Source organism: Acanthochromis polyacanthus, chromosome 11 (assembly GCF_021347895.1).
Source record: "Acanthochromis polyacanthus isolate Apoly-LR-REF ecotype Palm Island chromosome 11, KAUST_Apoly_ChrSc, whole genome shotgun sequence".
Lineage (NCBI taxonomy): Eukaryota > Metazoa > Chordata > Actinopteri > Pomacentridae > Acanthochromis > Acanthochromis polyacanthus.
In genome coordinates this window covers 38,978,004-39,002,820 of record NC_067123.1, presented here as the reverse complement: position 1 = coordinate 39,002,820, position 24,817 = coordinate 38,978,004, and the positions used below count along the sequence as shown (strand labels likewise).

The 24,817-nt window shown below is 41.3% G+C and overlaps 2 protein-coding genes across 2 annotated transcripts in view; both read right to left on the bottom strand.

Moving 5' to 3' along the window:
* The window catches only part of LOC110961365 (regulating synaptic membrane exocytosis protein 2-like), a 41,379-nt gene extending 32,781 nt beyond the window's left edge, over positions 1-8,598 (bottom strand). Inside the window, 6 exon segments of the mRNA XM_051955824.1 lie at positions 168-313; positions 316-347; positions 3,609-3,784; positions 6,860-7,070; positions 8,208-8,309; positions 8,462-8,598. Of these exon segments, the coding sequence (XP_051811784.1) occupies positions 168-313; positions 316-347; positions 3,609-3,784; positions 6,860-7,070; positions 8,208-8,309; positions 8,462-8,583 (789 nt within the window). The 5' untranslated portion in view covers positions 8,584-8,598.
* Positions 8,599-15,726: 7,128 nt separating this feature from the next.
* Positions 15,727-24,081, bottom strand: LOC110961366 (oocyte zinc finger protein XlCOF6-like). Its single transcript, XM_022208958.2, has 3 exons — positions 23,683-24,081; positions 21,801-21,983; positions 15,727-21,350 (listed from the first exon to the last, which is right to left on the bottom strand). Exons 1-3 carry the CDS (start codon positions 23,744-23,746, stop codon positions 19,468-19,470), a joined length of 2,130 nt encoding a protein of 709 aa, XP_022064650.1. The 5' UTR covers positions 23,747-24,081; the 3' UTR covers positions 15,727-19,467.
* Positions 24,082-24,817: the final 736 nt, after the last annotated feature.

The following is a 24,817-nucleotide window of genomic DNA, read 5'->3' as shown; positions in this document are numbered from 1 at the left end:
TTTTTAAAATGTAATCAAAGTGGTGAATAAAAAAATATTTCAAAAATAATTGTATATTATCATCATTATAAATGATGAACAAAACATAACAATTAATACATAAGAGCATAAATAAATAGAAAACAATTAGTTGAACAGATAAACTCCACCTGTTGTATCAGACTCACCTGTGAGTGCCAGCGGCCTCGCCCATCTCTGATTGGTCGCCTCCGGGCCCGCAGCTCCTCCTCCCCATTACCGTGGTAGCCGTGTGGTGAGCGAGCACGGCGGTCCAGACCGAGGTCCGTTGGTGAGGAAAGCATCCTGCCCCCCCACCATCATAATACGGCCCTGAGGGGCTCCGTCTCCTGTCAATCACACAGAGCAGACCAGTCAGAGAGGAGTGGGAGGAGCCTATCTGCCTTAAAGAGACAGGAACTGTTACAGAGTGTTTCAGGCAGAAGGTGAGAAGAGGTGCTACAGCAACGTACAGTAAAAGAAAAATAAAGTGTTTTTGACCAATACAACAGGTAAACATATTCGAGGAGACCATAAAGGTCACAATAAAAAAATTCAAATTAACAAATTATCGACTCTTTAAATAGTGGAGCAGGTCAGTGAAGGAAGACGAGGTCTGGGTATGGGTGATTTCTCATTTTCACGCCTGTAAAAAGGGATATTTTTTTCAAAAAAGAAAGATGCAATGTATTCACCCTAGCTTCATGTAACTAGCAGCTAACATGTAGCCACCTCCGTCTAATGTCACTAACAGGTGGCATGTCTCCAACCCTACCATAGTCTCACGTAACTAGCAGTTAGCATGTAGCCATGCTAGATGCAAGCTGCACCAAATGAGTAGTAGGAGTTGAAGTATGTTCACATACAGTATGTCCAGACTAAATATGCATTCGTCTCCCAAAGAGCAGAAGTCTAAACTGCAGCCTGGAGTTTCAGTCCAGGAACAGAATACCTGTGAACACCTCCACAAATGGAGAGTGAAGATTGAACCTACACTTTCTTTGGAGCGAGCTCTAAACTAACTGATACCACAGGCATAAATATCCCTTAATATTTAGAAGATGTGCTTCTGTACCCCCTACCACAATGAAACTCAGAAAGAAGCAACAACCACTGAATCTGTTGTGGAAATTAGATACATATATTTTCCATTATATTTTATTATTTTGCTCTACTTCACATAAGTAAAGACAGTTCCACCACAGATTGATGGATTGATGATTTAAAAGATGAGAATTTTAAGTTCAATATTGTAAAAATATTATCAAAATTAGACACAACTGCATGTTAAATAAATGGGTTTTCATTTGTGCATAATATCTATAAGCAATAGAGTGACATAAAAAAAAATTTCATGCTGCATCTGTCATTGAATGAGCAGCTGATCGTTTCTGAGCGATAAATAAAGTTTAAATCTCATATATATAATTAGGGTTTACATGATATTAATCACATGTATTATTCTGAACACTAACTCCAGCTGTAACACACATGCAGTGCATTAACAGAGACTTGCATGCAGCAAGTGTGCCTGGTTGCTGTGACTCAGTGTGTAGCGACACACATCACGCAGATGCAGGACGACACACACACGCACACACAGACACACACAGCATTCTCACCTGATGACAATCTAAGCATTGTACATAAAGTCTGGATTGAATAAAGAGCCTCTTACTGTTTTTGTGTCAGCTGTCGAAGGTTTGCGGCTTCATGTCGACTCAACATGCGACACATTAACACACAGGAACACACACTCAGCAGCTTTAGGACAGGCAGCTGCAGTACAACCTAAGCTCCGCCTACTCTCTCCCAAAGCCCCCTGCCCATGCCCCTGAGAACGCACCTGCTGGCCCCGCCCACACAGGACATGGCATCACAGCTGTTAGCCTCTGTTAGCCTGTATATATGAGCCTGTATATATTAGCCTTTGAATATTATGCTGAATACTACATTGTATATTAGTCTGTTCATATTCTAAATAACAGTTTGAATATCCCATCTCAACAACCAACACAGCATATCATCTAAAAGTGGTGGGTAAACTTGTCTGTGTTATATTTTTCAATAGTTTTTGTGCTGGTTCACCAGTTGATGCAATTCTGTTTTCAGAAATCATATGAATATGGGCAGGTTTATACTGGTCTGCTCTGAGTCATTTCAGCATAAAACAGCCAGATTCAAATGATGTTATATGCTGCTAATACTATACAGTTAAAAAAAAAAATCTGTAATTGTACGGAAGCATACCTTTGAATTAAGTAAGTATCTTTTAAATACATGATAATGCCAATAAAACTGCAAAAACTGTGAATTTACATGCCTAATGTAAAATAACATTAAAAACCTGTAACGCTGAAGAGCCATAAAATGACATTCTTAAAAGAAACTCAGATTTTCTCTGTGTTTACAGATTATTCATGCTCATCTGTGTATATTAGCCTGTCTGTGTTATGTTTTAGCCTATATATACAGTCTGTCTACATTAACCTGTGTATAATAGTTCGTGTGTGTTAGCTGCTATGTGTTAGCCGTGTGTGTTAGCCTCTGTTAGCCTGTGTGCGTCAGCCCTTGTGTGTTAGGCTGTATGTGTGTTAGCCTATGTTAGTATGTGTGTGTTAGCCACTATGCGTTAGGATGTGTATGTTAGCCTCTGTTAGCATGTGTGCATCAGCCCTTGTGTGTTAGGCTGTATGTGTGTTAGCCTCTGTTAGCCTGTGTGTGTTACCCTTTGTGTGTTAGCCGCCATGTGTTAGGATGTGTGTGTTAGCCTCTGTTAGCCTTTGTGTGTTACGTTGTGTGTGTGTTAGCCTCTGTTAATCTTTATGTGTTAGTCGCTACGTGTCTGGATGTGTGTGTTAGCCTCTGTTAGCCTGTGTGTGTGTTAGCCCGTTAGCTCTTGTGCGTGAGCCACTATGGGTCAAGCTGTGTGTTAGCCTCGGTTACCCTATGTGTGATAGCCTGTGTATGTTAGCCTCTGTTAGCCCTTGTGTGTTAGCCACTATGTGTTAAGCTGTGGTTGTTCGCCTGTGTGTGTGTTAGCCTGTGTGTGTGTGTTCGCCTGTGTGTGTTAGCCTGTGTGTGTGTTTGCCTGTGTATGTTAGCCTGTGTGTGTGTGTGTTAGCCTGTGTCTGTTAGCCTGTGTGTGTGTGTGTGTTAGCCAGTGTGTGTGTTAGCCAGTGTGTGTTAGCGTGCTGTATTTAGCAGCAGCGGTAATCCGCTGTGAGCTGCAGGATTATTAATCTGATAATCTGATTACAGTGCGTGTGTGTGTTTGTATGTGTGTTTGTTTGTGTTGTGGAGGAGTGCGTATGTGTGTTTGTGTGCATGCAGGTATGTGTAGAGGTGTGTGTGTCTGTATGCGTGTGTGTTGGGGTGTCAGTCTAATTAACAACAAATCAAACTAATTAAGACTCAGTCAGTCTGAGGGTTTCCTACCAACCTGCAGACACAACAGAGGGTGAAATAACCGGGTTAACATTAGTCTGTTGGGGAGAAAGAACTGACTGATTGATATATTTATGGATATACTGATTGATTGGGGTGGAAGGCAGAGTTGTAACACGATAACAGATTCATTTCACATCAAGCAGTAATAAAATGATTCTGACCGCTCTGTGGCTCCGTTGCTCAGGGGCCCTGTGGCTCCCGGTGGGGCCAGCGTCGGTGGGTTTGGAGCCCCGTGTGGACTGTGGTTGACGGACAGCAGTGACATGTTGGAATGAAATTCCCCCGACCGAGTGAGAATCTCCTGCTGCTTCCTGCACACGTTACACACCCACATCACCTGGAACACAGGTAGCACATGATAAGACAGATACATACACAGACATCACCAGAGGGCTGTACTGTCACTCAAAATGAATGCGTTAGCAGCAGAGATGTCTGGTAATATCGGTCCACTGATATCAGTTCTGCATCATATTTATCCATCACTTAAATGCAAAAACATGCAAACCAACCCTTCACTGTTTCTTGTTTACTTTTTGTTTAAATGAATACAGTGTTATTTGCTAATTGCAGCTTCAGGGTTCAAATTTATTAGACGTCCCTGCACATATCAGTTCCCAGTAGGGATGTCTGATGTTATCGGCCCGATATTGACATAAGAATGTAATATCGGTCAATATCGTTAGTGTTTTTTTTCGCAAATAGTAAATGCCTGGATTTTGCTGGCATGAGAAGTGATTTAATAGAAGTAAAGTTTGTATTAGGGATGTCCAATAATATTGCCCACCGATATTATCGGCCAGATATTGGCATAACAATGTAATATCGGTCAATATCTTTATCGGGGTTTTTTTGACGATCATGAAAACTGATAAAACAATGCCTGGCTTTCGCCAGCATTTATCAGACTTGTAGATGGAAGGAGAGAGTGTGAACTGTTGTTTCAGACAATTAAAAGAAAAAAAAGATGGCATTTTTTCCATAACCTAAGCTGAAGTAGTTTTCTTTTACACAGATGATGTTTACATTTGGAAAGCCTTGTTGCCTTTGAGAATGCATCCAATGGGGCATCACAATACAATCAGGCATGATGTGTTAATTTGACCATAGGAAACATGTGATGTTACCTAAAATTAGTTACATAGCCCACAGATATCGGTATCGGTATCGGTATCGGCATTAAAGCCATTATCGGACATCCCTAGTTAGCAGCTATATTGAGTCTAAAGTCAGAGTTTCAGTGGCTCTTTTAACCTGGCCATGCTAACTGATGCTGCGCAGCTAACCTGCAAAGACAGTTCTGTTCAGAGTTTCATACTGAAATCAGCTGTTTTTCTTTCATCAGTTCGTTTTCATGACATTCTCTATTTAGATTTTCAGCTAAGAGAATATCTGCAAACCCGTTCAGCTGCACATTAGTAATGTTATTACATGTGACGGTGCAGTTACAGCAGCCACACGGATGTTGTGTTGCCATGAGAACCTACATGCATGCAGGTGGTGATGCAGAAAACAAATAAATATGTGTTTTTTGTTCCTGATTTTCTGTCAAGTCTGTTAATATTTATCACAGAGAATATTTATCCAATTTGGAAGAAAAACTAAAGTGATATCCCTGTTATAGGACAGTGTCAGAGCTACATGGACATCTTCCATATTATGTTTGCAAGCAGTGTGCAGCTCTAATGTGCACGTGTCATGCGAGAATAAGCGGCTGCATTGATTGGTAACACTAATATATTAATATGCAACTATATTTTATTACCAGCATTCCCCTCTAGCACTATTAACAGAGGCAGTACTGACTGGAATCAATGTTTGTATCTCTCCTAACTCCATTATGCCAACAGGTTTCTTTTCACTAAAGTAGGCTGCACACTATTGGTCGATTTTATGTGGAACAACGGTCAAATGGTGCAGTAAATGAACACAGTCTGAAACAGAAAGCCTTAGTTAAAAGAGAAAGTTGATAACCACATAACTGCAGTGCATCCTTCACACACTGGTAAACACAAACACACATGTTTACAACAAACAACAGTCTCACACTAACAGGGTTAAACGCTGATGCCTCAGTGAGCCACTGAGATGCTCCTATAGAACATGTGGCTCCATCTGGTGTCCAACCACAACAACAACAGCAGGACAACAGCTTCATCCATCCATCCATCCATCCATCCATCCATCCATCCATCCATCCATCCATCCATCCATCCATCCATCCATCCATCCATCCATACACCACTTAATCCTCATTCGGGTCGTGGGGGGCTGAAGTCAATCGCAACTGAGAACTGGAGAACCCGGAGAAAACCCAGATTTTTTCACTTTAATATAATTTACTGATTAATGGCATAGTACTTTGCATGTTTTATGGAATAAAAGCTACAATTCACTAATATTTCAGCTGCTTTCATTGGGCTAAAACTGCTCACAACTGCTGTCACTTAATGCTTAAAGTCAAAAATTCCTTCCAACATATTGCAGATATTTCAGTTCAATTTTCAACATTTTCCCTAAAATATGAAATGAAGTTTTGAGGCTCACATCTCCACAGCTGCAGAGGAAGAAAATGAAAATAAAAGTTTGCTGAAACAGAAGTGCAAAACTCCGATATTGGCTATTTTGCAGATAACCGATATCGTCCAACTCTCAATTTCCAAATCCCATATCAACCGATACCGATATCTGTGGGCTATTTAACTAATTTTAGGTAACATCACATATCTCCTGTGGTGGAATTAACGCATCAGGCCTGATTTTATTATGATGCCCCATTGGATGCATTCTCAAATGCAACAAGGCTTTTCAGATGTAAACATTGTCTGTGCAAAATAAGAAAACTGCTACAACTTAAGTTATGGAAAGAACGCCTTTTTTGTTGCCTCAAACAACAGTTCACACTCTCCCTCTATGAGTCAGTAAATGTCAGCGAAATCCAGGTATTATTTTATCGGTTTTCATGATAAAAAAAAAACAATAACGATATTGACTGATATTACATTTTTATGCCAATATCAGATCGATAACGTCAGACATCCCTACTTGGAACTGATATATGGAGGTACGTCTAATAAATTTGAATCCTGGAGCTGCATTTAGCAAATAACACTGTGTTAATTTAAACAAGAATTAAAGAAGAAACAGTGACGGGTTGGTTTGCATATTTTTGCATTATCGTTGTGAAGAATAAAATGTTAAACTGACGGATAAACATGACGCAGAACTTCTAGATAGTTTGAATCACTTTTCCCGGATAACCGATGATGAAACCTGTTCATGTTCTTCAGACATCCAAACAAAAACATAGATGCAGTTTTACATGACTGTCCTTTTTCCATTCATCTACTGAGGTACTATCTTTTAAAAAGAACATAATAATTAGCATCTGAAGCCCCACCCACACACTTACCTTATTGGCCCTCAGCTGGACACGCCCACCGCAGCGGGCGCAGAACAGGCTCTGACAGTAGCAGCAGGCTCGGCCGCAGCCGTTGGCAAACTTGGTCTTGCGACAGACGCCGCAGGTGGGAGACTCCGCCCTCGTCGTCTGAGCCGCCGGAGGCTCCTCCCCCAACTTCTTCACCTGGTCTTTGTACATCTCAAACTGCTGATGTAGCTTCCTGTGGGCGGGGCAGAGAGAGGAGCGGTTAGAGGGTGCCTTCTGAATTGTCATCTTATTCATTTATTCTGCAGTTTTTATCTCCTTAAATGTTATTAAATTTCATGATAATTCTTTGTCCTTTAACGTAGTTTTCATTATTTTATTTTTCTGTTTTGTCCTTTAAAATCTAATCTAATTGTTAATCCAATCTAATGCATTGTTTAATCATTTTTTTCTGATTTTATTTTCATGTCCTATCTTTTAAAACTGTTTTATCAAGTTTTCCATTTACTTTTTAGTGTTTTTTTCATATTTTGTGTTTAAATCAAATATCTAATTTAATCTTCCATTTCAGCTTCATGTTTAGTCTTTCAAATCTTTCTTCTGGAGTTCTTAATCTAGTTTTTGTTATTCTTCGTATACAGAGAGACTTCATCTACTTTTAAAAATTGTATTTTCTTGTTTTGTTTTGTCAAGTTTTTGATCTTTTTTTTACCGCTTTATTTTTTGCATCAATTACTTAAAAATCTGTTCTTTACAGCTTTAATTCGAGTTTGTCTTTCCCTATATTTTTATATTGTAGCTTTTAATCTAATTATAGCAGTGCTATATACTAGTAAATACCATTTCACTGATTAATTGACTGATAGAAAGAGAACTGTGCCTGGAAACATCTTCTGTGACTGAATGATAGGTGGTAGATAGATGATATTTAGTAAGCACTCCATCAGAACATCATGATACAGTATTTGAGCTTTATTCAAAGACGATGCTGAAGACAGTGAGGTAAAATCTTCATATTTTCTGGGTTCATCCTTTATTTTTCCATTGCAAGGAATAAATCAAAAAGCTCTCCATTTAAAAACAAGTCCAGAATCGAGCGAAAAATCAGTAAACCACGTGACAAATATTCTGAATATGAGAAAAGCCTGATTATTTATACAGTTCTATATTCATACATATGTGCTACTGAGAAAGCTTTTTATCACATTGTATTATGGGATAACAGAGCAACACACAGTGACACAGCTGAAGACGGTCTGTAACTCAGTTCCTGGTTCTGATCCACCTCAAACCAGAACCATAAGACACCCCAAGGTCTATCTGACACAGAACCACAGACCTGGGGTCAGTTCAGTGTCATGTTGTTACTCACGTCTGCAGCTCGTCGTCTGTCGGACTTTTAACCTGCAGAACTTCGGATACGTTGGCGGCAACGTTATTGACCAACTGACTGAACCCTGAGAATGGATTCCACCTGTCCAGGTAACACACACAGTCAGCTGACAGGAAGCACAGTCACCAGGGGAGGGGGCAGTTTGGGAAACAAGAATAGTTTAATGAGCGGGGAAAGAGGCGTGGCCAGGACAGATGCACTCTGGGAGATGTAGTACTGACTGAGGTACTTACGCAGCCAAAGGAGGTTTCACTTCCTCCTGATCCCTGTGATGGTGGTGGTGATGAAATAAAATAAAAATGAAGTCAGAACAGAAACAAACATAAAAACTGACACATGAAATAATCAGAAACATAAAAAAATGTCGAGAAAACAAGCTGCTGATGTTCATAAGAACATGCTTTTATCTGTTCACTGCAGATGTCTGGGTTCTCCTCCGTCACCACCAGGAGGCAGCTGAGCAGCAGCAGAAGAACGAGCCCAAACATCCAACCCAAGTCATGAAGAACCAGGTTCTGCCGAAGTCTAGCAAATGGCACAACTCCCTCAGGGCACTGATCTGTACATCATGGGTTCTAGAGGTCAGTGGGGAGATTCTAGAGGTCAGTGGGGAGATTCTAAAGTTGAGTGAGGAGGTTTTACACATCACTGCAGATTCTACAGGTCAGTAAAGTGGTTTTATTGGTAACCAAGGTGGTTCTGGAAGTCAGTGAGGAGGTTCTAGGGTTTCTTGTAGGTTCTAAAGATCATTGGATGTTCTAGAAGTCAGTGACGAGGTTCAACAAGTCACTGACAAGGTTAGTAAGGAGGTTCTAGTGGTCACTGAAAAGGTCAGCGAAGAGGTTCTACCGGTCACTGGGTAGATTCCAGAGGTTTGTGCTGAGGTTCCACAAGTCACTGACAAGTTCGGCAAGGTGGTTCTAGAGATCAGTGAAGAGTTTCTACAGATCAGGAGAATGTCAAAGAGGGGGGTCTAGAGGATGGTGAGAAGTCTGTAGTGATCAGTGGGAAGGTTCTAGAGGTTGCTGTGGAGGTTGTAGGAGGTTGTAGGTGTCAGTTTGGAGGTTCTAGAGTTGAGTCAGGAGGTTTTACACATCACTGCAGGTTCTACAGATCAGTACAGTGGTTCTATGTCTAACCGAGGTGGCTTTGGAAGTCAGTGATGTTCAAAAAGTCATTGACAAGGTTAGCAAGGAGGTTCTAGCGGTCACTAAAGAGGCCAGTGAAGAGGTTCTACAGATCAGTGGGTAGATTCCAGAGGTCTGTGCTGAGGTTCTTCAAGTCACTGACAAGATCGGCAAGGACGTTCTAGAGGTCAGTGAGGAGAGTGTAAAGGTTCTATAGATCAAAACTGTTCTAGACGTAGGTGCTAAGAAGTTATTGTGGAGGTTCTAGAGGTCAGTGGTGTTCTGGACACTAGTGAACAGGTTCCAGAGCTACCTCAAGGGTTGTCGAGGTCATTAAGGTTCTATAAATAATTCAAGAGGTTCCACAGATACTGGAGTGGCCTATAGCCCAGTTAGGAGGGGTCTACAGGTCACAGATTAGATTCTAGAGGTCTGCGTGCATCTAAACATCCGTAAGGAGATTCTAGAGGTCAGTGAGAAGATTTTAGAAGTCACTTTGGAGTTTACTTTATTGGAATCTAATCCTGCAGATATTTGTTCCGTCTGTTCTGTTGTGTATCTTCCTTTATATCCCTGTATGTTTGCTCTCAGCTCAGCCTGTAAAGAACCAACTGTTCCAGTTGTCCACAAACACAAACTGTTTTAAAATCCAGCCATCTGCAGGCTGAAACATAAAGACAAACAACTAGAACACAACGCACTGTTCTCAGTTCTTCATGCTCTGAACAATGTCAAGTATCATTCTTTGAAACTCTGATTTCCCTTGAATTCAGCAGCTCTTACTTTGAAAAACAAACATAGAAATGGCAGAAATTAACAAAACACAGTCAAATAAGGAACATGTTAACTTAAAATCATACATGGACGTCATGTGATCGATGCTCTGAGCTCAGTCATGGAGCATGCCTGGCCACGCCCCCAACTAGTGATGTCACAGCAGCTTTGTAAACAGGAGCTGCAGGTTTGAATCCAGGAGGGAACCAACAACCGCTGATCAACCAGGTGATCAACCATCCACCGTTTACATCCAAGTGCAAACTAAACAACAACAACATTGTTGTTTTTTTAACGGTAGAAAAAAGAAAAGAGCTTAAACTCTGCTTCAGTCCACATTTAAACAATACGTGGATCGTCCGACAGAAACAAGAACACAAATGCAAACATCCTTCAGGTTTACGGTAAACAAACAGGATATGAGTTTGATGTTAGACTCCAGACACTTTGATCCACATTAAATCTCAGCCCCTCTTGACCTCCAACACCCCCACTAATGGGATAACTGGATTTAGAGTCTACACTTCCACCAGCCGGACTGTGACCAGCAGTCACCCTGTAAAACCAGCAACCATCCAACCAAATCCTGGGATGAACTTCACATAGAACCCAGTCTATAGCACCAAACTCCAGAGAGAAGAAGACTAATTTAAGACCCAGCAGCAACGGAAGTTCAAAATCAGCACCATGCACACCAACGTTATTAACGAGCAGCTCCTGAACACGTCACAGGAAGTGTAAATGTGGATTTTTCTTCTTCGTGTCCTTCATTAACTCGCCACCCCTTCATCACCAGCTGAGTCCAGAGCCAGAGGGACGCTGTCCTCTCTGGCCTTCATGTGGACCAGATCTGTCTCTGCTGTTCTGAGGAGACAGCAGGACATTTCCACCAGCTGTCAGACGAGATGAATCAAATCCATCCGTTCACACTTTAACATTAAGATTGCATTAAAAAAAAACATGAAACATTTGATTAACTCTGTCATTTCCAAACATTTTGACACAGAACTGAAGTGTGTTTTGTCTTCTTTCCTCTCTTGGTAATCATGTGACGACCTCTCATGTTTACCTGGTGACCCTTTAGAGGGGCGTGACCCTCAGGCTGGGAACCACCAGACTGAATATGTAAGTAGGTAAAACATTTCAAGATTAAGGCCAAATATATATTTAGATTTTTATTATTCATGCTATGAATATTTTCAGCCAATAATACTCGAGTCCTTTTACTTCAGTAGGATTGTACCTGCAGTACTTTTACCTGGACCTTCATACTGGTGGTCCACCTGATAGGAGGTCAGAGGTCACCTTGCTTTATGTGTCACACGAGATCACTGTGGCTTCGTTTCACCTTTGTGCTGCAGCTGAAGCGTTTTATTTTGAAATCGCATCAATTTTGTGCTTTTATTTTGTCTGAATCGATCATCAGATGCGATCGATGATCAATAATCTTACTTGAGCATGCTCTGCTCCTTCTCCTCCTCCTTCTTCTGCCTCTCCATCACCGACAGGATGATGCTCCTCTCCTCCTCCGTCAGGTGGCTCAGGTCCGGCAGCTCCGGGCCGGCCCCGGCGGGCGGTGCGGGTCCGGCCGGCCCAGACATGCTGACAGCGGGCCGCTGGAAGAGAAGGAGGCGGGCAGTGAGCGCCATGTGGCCGCAGCGATGATGATAATGATGATAACAGTGATAATTAGAGGATGTGTGATGGTGGTGATGATGAAGGCCACAGGGCTGCAGGGTGTTCACGTTATTCTGTCCAGCTCCAGGTGCGTTCGGCGGCTCTCCGTGCAGCTGTCACCACCGAGCAGCCTCGAGGAGCGGACACGACAGCGGTCAGAGAACCGCTCCACATGCAGCCGCCATCAGAGCGTCCACCTGTTTACGCCTTCATCCATCATCCCTCCATCATCATCCGTCCATCATCACCGACCCTCCCGCGCTCACCGACAGGCGCAGCGGCGTCCTCTCGCTGTTTATTCCGCAGTCATGTCGCCTCCTCCGTGGTTCGGCTCCGGTCGGCTCTCCGTCCCGCCGGTGGCTGTCATCCTCCGCTGCTCGGCGGCGGTCGGGCCCTCCTACTCGGCCTGCTGATGTCGCGGCGTCCCGCTCCGGTTGCTCGGTTCTGCTCGGTGATAATGGACGCAGCAGCGGCGGAGGAGACGGAGGAGAAAATAAATAAATCCTCCATAGGAAGTGGGCGGGGCCACGGCGTGACGGAGTGACGTAACAGCGAGCTGAGGGTGGGGAGTCAGGTGAGTGTGAGCTAAACATAGACCTGCAGCTAAACATAGACACACACACACACACACACACACACACACACACACACACACACACACACACACACACACACACACACACACACACACACACACCGCCTGCAGCCGATCAATCAATACTCTGATTGATCAATCAATCAATAATTATTTTAGTATCAGACGGTGGGTTAGACAGAAGAACAAGATGGTGGAAAAATTCTGCTCCTCTTAAGTATTAATAAATAAAATAAAGTTACTGAAATCCTGTAAAATTAATGCATGTAAAATAACAACAAAAACAGTGATAAAAATATTATAAATTAACAAAAAAGTGAATCGATTTTTCTAATTAAATTAATGTAATTCATTAATTAAATGTGCATTATATTATATTATATTATATTATATTTATTATTACCATTTCATGCTGGTGCAGTACAACATAAATCCAGATGCTTAGATCTACTTAAATATCAATAAATAACTGAATCAACAGTTAAAATTGTGGAAAGATGAAATATTCACAAGAACAGCAACAGCAAAACCAACAAAAATGCAATTTATTTGTTTATATATTCTTAAATTTTGTGTTGTTAGTATGCTTGGGTGCAATATTCTTATTTGTTTTGTATATATAGTGTATGTATCTTATGTCTTTAATTTATAGATGTGTTCTCTTGATTTTTCTTATTGTCACTTTGCTGCTGTGACATTGCAAATTTCTCCTTGTGTGACTAATTAACGATATTCTATTCTATTCTATTCTATTCTATGATAATAATAATAATAATACAATAAACAAGAAGTAAAGACATATAATATAATATAAAATAATATAATATAAGTTTCAGCTGGAGGTTTTACATTTCATGTTGTAGCACAACAAATATTGAGCGACAGCTGTTTAAACATCTATAAATAACTGAATCAACAGTGAAAATGTGTGAAGCTAAAATCTTTTTGGAGAACAGCGTCCTCTGCTGGACAACTGGAGTTAGATCAGGGCTAAACTCTAACATACATGACTGGTAGAACCCTCTAAATCTATCAAAGAACCTCCACAGTAATGAAGGATACCTCCCATACAACTTCTTGAACCTCCTCAGTGACTCCATCAGAACTTTTTTCATCTAGAACCTCCTAAACCAAAGCAGTTAACACACTGATTACACCTCTACCTGAATACTTGACCTGTTGTTGTTTAAAGCTGAACCCAGTTAGAAATTAAAAGTCATCCACCAATCACGTGACAGCAGTGCAGGTGGAGATCAGGAGCTTCACGTAACGTTCATATCAATCATCGGGATAGAGATAAATAACCTTTGAGTGTTAGTGATGCTGCTGATCTGCTGGATTTTCACAACAGTTTTTGGAGTTTCTCAGGAGGAAGAAAAAACAAGAACATCCAGGACAACTCCTAGTTGATGATCTTCACAGTCAGTAGAACCTCCTTACTATCAGCTCATCCTCTGACAAACAGGCTGCTAACTTCAATAGGACTTATCTGGTTAAAGTTTCTTCTGAGTGACCTTGAGAACCTCAGGAAGGAGAACTAACTTTCTCCTCAGTGATAACTAGGACATTCTCAGTGATATATAAACCAAAGGAACATTGTCAATGACAAGTAGAACAAGGGCTTCCAGGGCCACTAGAAATTCCTGAAGGGCCCCTATAATGCCTTGTGTTAACTCATCTATGTTTAGTGTCTGTAGAACTCCTGGAACATCCTTAATAATACACACCACTTAACTGGACCCAGAGTGACTAAAAGGATCCCGAGATCATATGTAGACCTACCAGAACATCATATAAGATCCCCTAAACATCTCTGAAACCAGAATAAACCCTGAACCTCTAGACAACAACAAACAGAACCTGATATATTTGATGTCTACAACACACTGTATGTTCAGTAGAAGCTACTTAATTGTGTCACAAACCACTAAAAGGATCCCTAGAACCTCTGTAGGACTACCAGAACATCATAGACAATCCCTTAAACCACTTAGCAACAAGAAAATACTCTTGAATGTTCCTTAGAGCCTGGACTCCTAAATGATGACAACTAGAACCTGATGTGAGACATCTAAAATATTCTTAATGATCACTAGAAGCTATTTAATTGCCACTATAACCACTACAGCCTCTGTAGGGCTACCAGAACATCATATAAGACACCCCAAACATCTAATTAACCAGTAGGACCTCACAAAGATTCCTTAGACCCTGGACTTCCAAATAACTGCAACTAGAACCTGATATGTGACGTCTAAAATGTCCTTAATGATCAGTAGAGGCCATTTAATTGCCACTATAACCACTAAAAGAACTACTAGAGCCGCTGTAGGACTACCAGAACATCCAAGAAGATCCCCTAAATCCCTCAGTAACAAGCAGAACCTCCTGAATCTATTCCTTAGATCCTGGACTTCTAAATAACTACAACTAAAACCTGATATGAGACGTCCAAAATGTCGTTAATGATCACTTGCAGCTATCGAGTTGTCTCTAGACCCACAAAAACCAGAAAGAATCTACTGTCATTTTTTATTTTGAGAGGTTTTCATATCTTGAGATCATTTTGAAGCCTCAGCTGTCTCCGTCTTTGTTACCATGGTTACGTGTGATATTCTGGTCCACGTCCCTCTGTTCTGCTGTGATGCAACAGACGGACTCTCCTCAGCAAATCCAGTTAATATCTCCAAACTCTGTCCGTCCTGCTGTTTAACGTTTTCTGTGTTTTATTGAATTTAATTCAAATGTTAAAGAACTTTAAGCTGCATGTGTTGCACAGAAGATGCTGTACAAATAAAGCCTAATAATGATAATCATCACTATTATTGTTATCATTATCAGCATTATTTGGGTCAATCTATAATTGAGGAACTTATGAAGTCCATGGCATATATCTTGCATACATTTTTAGCAAAGTAATAAAACTAATATTTTATATGTTCATTATGATCATGTCTTTATAAATTCCATAATTATTTATTATGGAAACAATCGTTTATTAATTAAAAAAAAGGACTGAATATCATTAAAATGCCAACTAAATTACCATACAAATTTAATATCAACCACCTTCTAATTAGCTAAACAATAATAAAATGAGTTTATTCAAAAATAGTTTGGATTGTGTTCTTTTTATTAAGTTGAGATAATCATGACGGATATTTCTTTTTGCCAATATAATCACATTTTATATGGAAAATTACAAATTAAACCATTAAGTTCCCCGTTCCAAAAACACCTCTCCAGGAAGTGTGTTAATTCCAGATCACATGACCTGCTCCACATGATGTCATTTCCTCCTGAATAAAAGACTGGAAGACTCCAAGGCTTTCTCAGTTATTTAATATAAAGTAGTCAACAGGTTTACTACATCTTTAGAAATAACTTTCCATTTTACTCATGTATATATAATATCTAGAAGAATCTTTCTCTAAAAATACCATGTGGTGTTTGGTTATAGGCGGCCATGTTGGTTTTAGGCCTGAAAACAGCAAAAATGTCAACTATGACACAAAAAGTCCTGCAATTACATATTGACCCATTATCTCATTTGTCACTGAAATGAGATGAATGATGAAATGAAGAAACTCTGTCTTGAATATTTCCGTCTGCCTTCAGTATTTGGTCCGTTCAGCTCACTGTATTTGGTTCGGCTTTGATAAGGAGAAAAAAATTAAACCAGGTAATGACACTCAAAATATCTGACATGCTTTGGAAGCTGGAGACTGCCTGAGTTTATCCACAGATCCCTGTCACATTCAGGTAAAGCTGCAAACATTTCCATCAATGTTTACACAGTGAAACTCTGCATTTCTGTGTTTTATCTTAAAGAAATACCTGCTCATGCTGCAGGTCATCTACCTCGTGTGTTGAGTCAAGTGTTTCTGGATGTTTGGATCAGAACTGGAATGAAGAGGACAGATCTGGCTCTGGACACCTGATCTGGACTCTTTCATCCCATGTCTCACATAACAATTCATTTAATCACAAGTAAAAATCTGCACATGGAAACATGAACAATCAGCAGCAGTTTTAACAACTGATTATCATCAAAGACATTATTAGAAAAACTTATTTCGATTCCAGCTTTATAAATAAAATAAAATACATCTGTGTGGGTGAACTTAATGTGTTTGGGCAGACAAAACCAGATGAATTAACATAACTCAGTGTTTCTGACAGTTTTTCAGTTCATAATAAAGAATCAGAGAGAGGATGAAGATGTTTCCTCCACATACTTTTCACCTGACGCTGCCCTTCACTTTAAAGGTCCAATCATAAGGCTTTACGCAGCAACAGGTCAGATGTGCAGATGGTCATCAGAACCGCAGAGACTGATGGGAACTTACTGATCCAGCAAACAAACACAGATTAACATCATTTACAGGTCTTTGTTGATTCTTAACGGACGACTGATTTGAAACGGATCTGGATCACCTTTTGGTAAAACTATGAGACAGAATACTGGTAGAAGACTGCACTTTGAGTTCTGTTATTCAGAGAGAGATCCTCCAAACCCGCTTACCTGTCAGCTGTTTTATCCAACTGCTTTAAGACATATAAACACATAAAAATAACCAGAAAAAATAACATAGAAAAAAACAGAAAACATAAGGTATCTTTCCATTGCAGGAACTCAGGCTTTGTAGGATCCAACAGCTTTGACTCTGATGATACAGCAACTGGATGGTAGGCTTTGAAAACACTGAGTCTTGTAGACGATTCCAGGCAACGGTCCAGGGGCCTCATTTATAAAGCTTGCGTACGCACAAAACAGGGCTAGAAAGTGGTGTACACCACTTTCTACGCAAAGGTTGTGATTTAAAAAAACAAACTTGGCATGAGAATGTGCGCACCGGTGCGCCAACCTTGATGCTTGATGCTTGCGTACGCACAAAACAGGGCTAGAAAGTGGTGTAAATCACAACCTTTGCGTAGAAAGTGGTGTACGTTGTGTACGTTGTGATTTCTAAAAACAAACTTGGCGTGAGAATGTGCGCACCGGTGCACCAACTTTGATGCTTGCTTAAGCACATTTTGGAGACAGAGGGAACAGCAGTGCCGGAGGGTGAAGTGGTGAATTGAAGCCGGATTGATCTCAAACCTTTATTGTTATCACATATTAGACTTGTAGAGTCGGATAATCATAAACCCTCGTTGTTGTAGATGTTCATATAGTGCGCTATTCGGCCTACGACTGTATTTGCAGAACTATGTTCATATATCAAACTTCCATCTTCAAATGATATAGAGCGGTGAGTGACACTGATTGATTACTAATTTGGAAAAGGCCTGTGACAATCAGTCCAATCGCTGATCAAGCAGATAAATAGCGGGTGACAGCCGTGTGTAATGTGGCACAATGGATGCGCTGGCATTGCTGGAAGATCACGTTAAGAATGGAGAGAGACTTTAGGGATAAACGGGGATTTCCTGGACGATGACTGGCTAATAAGCCGATTCAGATTCCCTAGAGCAGTACTCTTGGATCTATGTGCTGAACTGGGCCGTTGTAGACAGACCCACCTGCCAAAACCACGCCATCCCGGTACAGACACAGGAGCTGACGACTCGGGGGTTTCTGGCGAAACCGGCTTCTTCCAGCGTTAAGTGGCCGACAGGTCTGTGTTTTATATGAAGAATATATGAGGTTACATTTGTTGTCTAAATCCTATCTGGGTCTGATATACAGTTAAATGATGTCCTTTAGGTCTGGGATATCACAACCATCCCTCAGCGCAATAATGCCAGCTGCTTTGGATGACATTATAAACATGACCAGTCAGTACATCAGGTTTCCTTACACTGTGGGTGAACAGGCCAACATTAAACGGCAATTTGCAGCGATGTCCGGTTTCCAAATGTAATCGGCGTAACTGACTGCACTCATGTTGCTGTAAGGGCTCCGAGTGAAGATGAATTTGTCTATGTGAACCGAAAAAATGTACATTCAATCAGTTTACAAATTATTTGTACATCGGACATGGTCATAACAAATTTAGTGGCAGGGTGGCCTGGGTCAACACATGATTCATTCACCCTGACGCACAGCAGTGTGGGGAAAAGACTGCAGGCTGGCGCTGCGTAAAATGCCGTGGATCAGCAGCTTATTTATATACAGCTACATTCATGAGTTACTTTGCATTGACCATTCATGGTAAAATGTGGGTGTGTTGTGGGCGGAATGTGAGGTGGATCCACCTGTCCAATCTTCCAGCTGGTGTGTGATTTATAAGGAAATTGTGTGCAGCTGTGCTTACACACAGTTTTATAAATCAGGGGCGAAGGGCATAAGCCCATTTCAGATTTTCAGCGTACGCAAACTTTGAGTATGGATCCTACGCAATGTTTTATAAATGAGGCCCCAGGTATCTCCAAAACAGTCTGTAAATTTCTGCAGTGGAAAACTTCCTGATTTCCCTTTTTTTTTTTTTTAAGGCGGTTTACATCATAAACACATTTCAGATGTGCAACTTGTGGGGACTGAAACACATTTAAACTTATTAAAAAAATATATATATTCTGATCTGATATCACACTTTTAAAACTAGAAAAGCACTCAGAGAGTGCAGACCTCCGCCAAGGATAGAGAGGAAAACAGGAAACCCATGCAGTAAAGAATCATGAGCTGGAATCGAACCTGCGTCTCTGACACAGTTCTGTTTACGAATCACCTTCTTAACCAGTTGAGCTATCTGGACACCTTGTTCCAATTTGTTGGACGACATACTAACCTATGATGTTTTTGTCATATTTTGGACCACATACTAAAACATACTAAAAAATTCAAAGTGATCCAGAATCCAGGATCCTTTCCGGATTGCCACCAAAATTAAATCAGCTCTTCCTCTTACCATAGTCTACATCCCCTCAAAATTTCATCTGAATCTGCCCAGGCGTTTTTGAGTTATCTTGCTAACAGACAGACAGACAGACACACAAACGCCGGGTGTCACATAACCTCCTTGGCGGAGGTAATAATGAAACAAGTGCTATGAGCAGTCCGATGGTTTGCTGTCATATGTCAGCAGGCTTCCATTTTCTTCTGGTCAATGTTCTGAGCTGGTCACAGCTTCGTCTTCCCGTGGCTGACGTGTTTCTGTTTTTCCATGTGTCGCTTCATGTTCGACACCTGTGTAAAGCCTTTACCACACACTGAGCAGTGAAATGGTTTCTCTCTGGCCTTCCCAGTGTGTTGCATCATGTGCCTTTTTAGGTTTCCTCCCTGAGTGAACCTGATGCCACAGACGGAGCAACTGAAGGGTTTCTCACCTGAGTGAGTCCTCAGGTGTTTCTTCAGAGCTCCACTCGCTAAAAAACCTTTACTGCACACGGAGCAGCTGAACGGTTTCTCTCCTGTGTGAATCTTCATGTGTGTTTTCAGATTGTGTTTATGACTGAACCTGTTACCACACTCACGGCAGTGAAACGGTTTCTCGCCTGGTGCTACCTCTGACTTTTCTTCAATCTGGTTGTCATCATGGTCTTCCTGCTGACAGCCACATTTGTGTCGCTTGAAGCCTGACAGCCACGTGAACTTCTTGTCACAGACGCTGCAGGTGAATTGTTTCTGACCTGTGTGGACAGCCATGTGCTGAGTCATGTGACACTTCTGAGTGAAACCTTTTCCACAGAAGGGGCAGCTGAACGGACGCTCGCCTGTGTGAATCCTCTCGTGGGTTTTCAGGTTGACCATGCGGGCAAATCGTTTTCCACACTGAGAGCAGTTAAAGGGTTTCTCTCCAGTGTGACTGTTCATGTGACCCAGCAGCGACCGCTGGCAGCCAAACGTTTTACCACAGATAGAGCAGCTGAATGGTCTCTCTCCGGTGTGGATTCTGGCATGGGCCTGCAGATGCTGTTTTCGGACAAATGTCTTGCCGCACTCGGAGCAGCTGAACGACCTTCTGCTCAGCTTACATCCTGCATTACCTGCAGGGACACTCACAGACTCTTTGGTTCCTTTCGTGTCTTCAATATGTGGTTGTGGTTGTTGCTCAGAGTCTCTGTGATAAAGCTGAGGTTTCTCTTTAACCTCTTTACTCTTCGCAGTGACAGAAGTGACCATGACCTCACCCTCCTGATTAGTTTGGGGTTCTTGCGTCTGAGAGGACTCACTACCACACGAGTGTCGTCTGAGCTCGTAAAGCCACGTGAATTTTTTGTCACAAATGCAGCAGTTGAAGCGGTTCTCCTTAGCATGGACAGCCATGTGCTGTGTCAGGTGTCCTCCATGTTTGAAGCTCTTCTGGCAAACGGAGCAGCTGAACGGTCTCTCTCCAGTGTGGATCCTCATGTGTATGCTCATGTTGTGCTTGCGGCTGAATATTTTGCCGCACTCAGAGCAAGTGAAGACTTTCTCTGTATTGTTGTCCTCCTCAGATTCGGGTTGAGGAAGCTCTGAAAAGTCATAATCACACTGATGATTCTTGAGCTGACTGTACCAGGTGAATTTCTTCTTGCAGAAGCGGCACCTAAAGGGTTTCTCGCCGGTGTGGACGGACATGTGATACGTCAGGTTCACCTTCTGAGCAAAGCTTTTCCCGCAGATGGAGCAGCTGAACGGTCTCTCTCCAGTGTGAGTCCTCATGTGCATCTTCAGGTGTGGACTGCGGCCAAACATCTTCCCGCACTCTTTGCAGCTGTACGTTTTCTTGCTGATACTACATCTCATTTTTCTCAATGGCACTTTGACGATTTTCAGGGACTTTAAAATGGACTGACGTTCACTGCGGTCCTGGCTATCACCATTAGAATCCTCCACATTACACCCTGGAAGCTCAGAAGGCTTAGAGTCTGGTTCTAAACGTCTCCCTGGAGAGTTCCAGACTGGCTCTGACTTACTGCTCCACAGTTCCTCCTGCTCCTGTTTGATGTGTCGGGGCTCTGGGTCTTCCTGGTTCATCTGGTTCAGGCTCCAGATCCTCTTAATTTGCAGGTGGTGAACATCTTCAGGACACAGAAACAGGAGTCAGAAAAGAATATGTTTGTCCTATATTATAGACTGTTAAATCCCTAATTTGATGGTCAGAACTGCCAGAGTTCTCAGTTAGACCGGGGAAGTGAATCACATCAGTCTAGGTCTCATGTCTGTACACTTGCTTTCTTTTATTTGAAAGAACTGTCTTTAATATTTTGCAGGCGGTTTTCTGAAATGTTTTATTCCAGATCTGCTGCTCTGAGACAATTTATTCTGACATAACCATCTGTGGGACGACTACAACATGTTTAAAGAACTAAAACTCTCAAACATCACCTAAAGGCTCAACTAGAACCAGTTAAAGAATCATTGAAACTCTTTAGCTAAACACTGAACAAATGGTAGCAGACCTAAGGCAACTCATATCAACATACTGGTTTATTTGATTATTGGTTTTTATTTCTCTGTGTTGTTCCTACCTGAGACTTCATCATCTTCAGTCTTCACAGGAGCAGGTCTGAAGGTGGAGTTGGTGATATCTGCCTCCTCACTGCCCCACAGTTCCTCCTGCTCCTGTTTAATGTAGGGGGGCTTTGAGTCCTCCTGGTCCACGCTGCAGTTCTCCTTTTTAAGGACACATTTGTCTTCGCTTTGCTGAAAGTCTGCAGAGAACACATAGGAAAAAAAAAAAACCAAGTCCGAGACTTGAAACAGCTTCACTGCGAGCTAGAACCTTCTTCATTAAAGCTAGAACCACCAAAGGGACCCTTAGAAAATGAATTATCACAATCAACATCTAAAGGACCCTTAAGTATCTTTAAGAACTACAAAGCCAACCGAAATGACAAATAAGACATCCTTAATGACCACTAAGATCAACTAAAACAGTTCCTTAAGTAAGACCAAAAAGACAAAACTAAAACCGTTCAATGTACACATAGAAATTCTAGAGTGCCCCTGGAACGTTTGCACTGAACACTACAAGCTCTGAAAGGAAAGAAGAACCACCACAAGAATCCTCAGACCTGCTCATCAAATGATAGAATCATTAAAACACTCTAAGCACACTGAAGATTCTCTTGAAGGATGACACTGACACCAAAACCCTCCTACAGTAAAATTAGAACCGTCTAAAAAGCCCACAGAACCTCAGCAATCATTACAAGGACTCTAAAACATCTTTGAGAAATTCCAAGAATTTATAGAGAAGCACTAGAACCCAACAAAACAGGCCATAAGTGAAAAGATCACCTGATGGACCCCTTAAATCTCCACAATAACCAAAGCTAAAACAACAACAAAAGCACTCAGAGAGAGCAGTACTCCTCCAAGGCTGTCCATTCCCATGTCATGTCACATGCAATAAATTATAATAATGCTATGACTAAATGCCCTTTATGACTTCAAACTATTGTAAACCTGTGAGACTTTGAACTCATATAACCCAATGTATTCAGCACATTGTCATGATTAAGCAGCTAGTAAAACTTTACTTTGACTCGAGAGACAACTCTGTGTATTATTTTGGAGAAGTCAGGACTCCACTGAAGAATTATCCTGACATCACGCAATACAACAAACCCGTAGATCTAGACTATAAGCCGCATCACTGCCAAAATCTAATCATCACTTGGTCCTTGTGTCTGACCTTCCCTGAAAATGTCATCCAAATCTGTTGGTTCATTTTCAAGTAATGTTGCTAACAGACAGACGGAAAGACAGACAAACCAACGCTTGTCACATAACATAGTAATTAAGTATTGGTATTGCCATTATTATTATTATTATTGTTTACCCAAACTGAAATATATTGTACTTAATATATTTAATATAACATATCATAATTATTACAAATATAATCATAAAAAGCATTAACCGAAATAACAGTTATTATTATTATTAACAGAAATTGTGATGGAGCTTGTGATTATCATTATTGTTGTAATTTTTATTATTATTGTTTTAACATATTATTTAAAATAAGTAGAAAGTTCCTGTTGCTTCTGTTTCTTCCAACCAAACTAATCGGTCAATTAAATGAATCCACAGTTCCACCTGTTAGTATGGCGACCCGGCAAGACCGAGTTGCCATGGTGACGCGCCAGGGTCAAAGGTCAGATTGCTTTACGACAACAGGAAACAGTACAAAGGTAGCGTGCTAACATGCTAAGCTAATGATCAAGCTGCAAGCAGCGTCAGGGTCAGCAGACGCGAACCGGGTCAGCTCACAGCGTCACACGAACCGGGTGTCTATGACCGAACACTGACGGTCAGCTGTTAGATCACCGATGACCCGCTCCGACCGGCGGAGTAGAACCGGCTAACGGCAGCAGCAGCAAGGCAGCACCCCGCAGGACTCACCGGCACTCTGCTGCTCCGTTTCGAGCTTAATGTCCACAGCCAGCGGTTCCGGGTGTCGGTCCATCTCGGGTCTCTGCACACAGAACCGGACTTTGGTAGGTTTGTTCCGTTTTCCGGACCCAGCCCCCGGTTCGTCTGCTAACGGCGACAACTGTGACCCGTCTGATCAGCGCCACTGCCGCTTGTGGGAAATCCTTTCAAAATAAAACATTAACTAGAACATGAGGAATGAGCTACCCACAGTGGTGTCAAACATGCAGCCCGTGGGCCAAAAGCGGTCCTCCAGAGGGTCCAATCCGGTCCTCAAAGTGTAAAAATGACAGAGAAGACATTAACTGCAGATTGTAAATTAGTAAAACTATAAATTTAAAATCATTTCGAGACCATGACAAGTTGTTTTGATCATAAAGTGAAATACTAGATTGTTCTTTTAGTATCTTTTAGCAGCGTCTTCGTCATGTCAAGAAATCTCTTCTTAAATAAACACTTCCTGTGCCGCTGGAATGGTTATAAAATGAAAGCCTTAATGACATATATAGAGCTTTATATGTACGTCATTGGAAAGCCTATAACATTAAAAATACACCTTCAAAATAAAAGCATGGAGGGAACTGTTATATTAACACTAGCAAAACAAAGGCTTGCCAAAAGTGATGAACTGATCAACAGACCTTCATAGTATAATTTACATGCAGTTTGGTATTCATATATAACATGCACATGCATAACACATGCCTGTACTCAGCACAAGGTCATTGTTTTATTAACGATTTCATCCACCGGAAATGATACGTCAACTGAGCAGCCTTAGAGGAGTGCTTTTCTTGTTGATCCTGTATTTAGATTAATTTAAATGTTGGGAATGAACATTTGTGCAGTGTTTTAATGCTCCAACACACGTTAAATCCATCACACAGTGAATATCGAACTGAAGAGAGACTTTAGAAGAAATAAATCACAAATAAAATCACAAGAGCTGTCAGAATTTGATTTTTTTCACCAATTCATACAAAAAAACTGAACCTGTTTGGGTTTTGGACTGTTGGACCAAAATATCAAGAACATAATTTACATCAATGATAATAAAAAAAACGCACGAGTTCAATTAAAAAGCAATTTAAGTTCCTCATGGAGG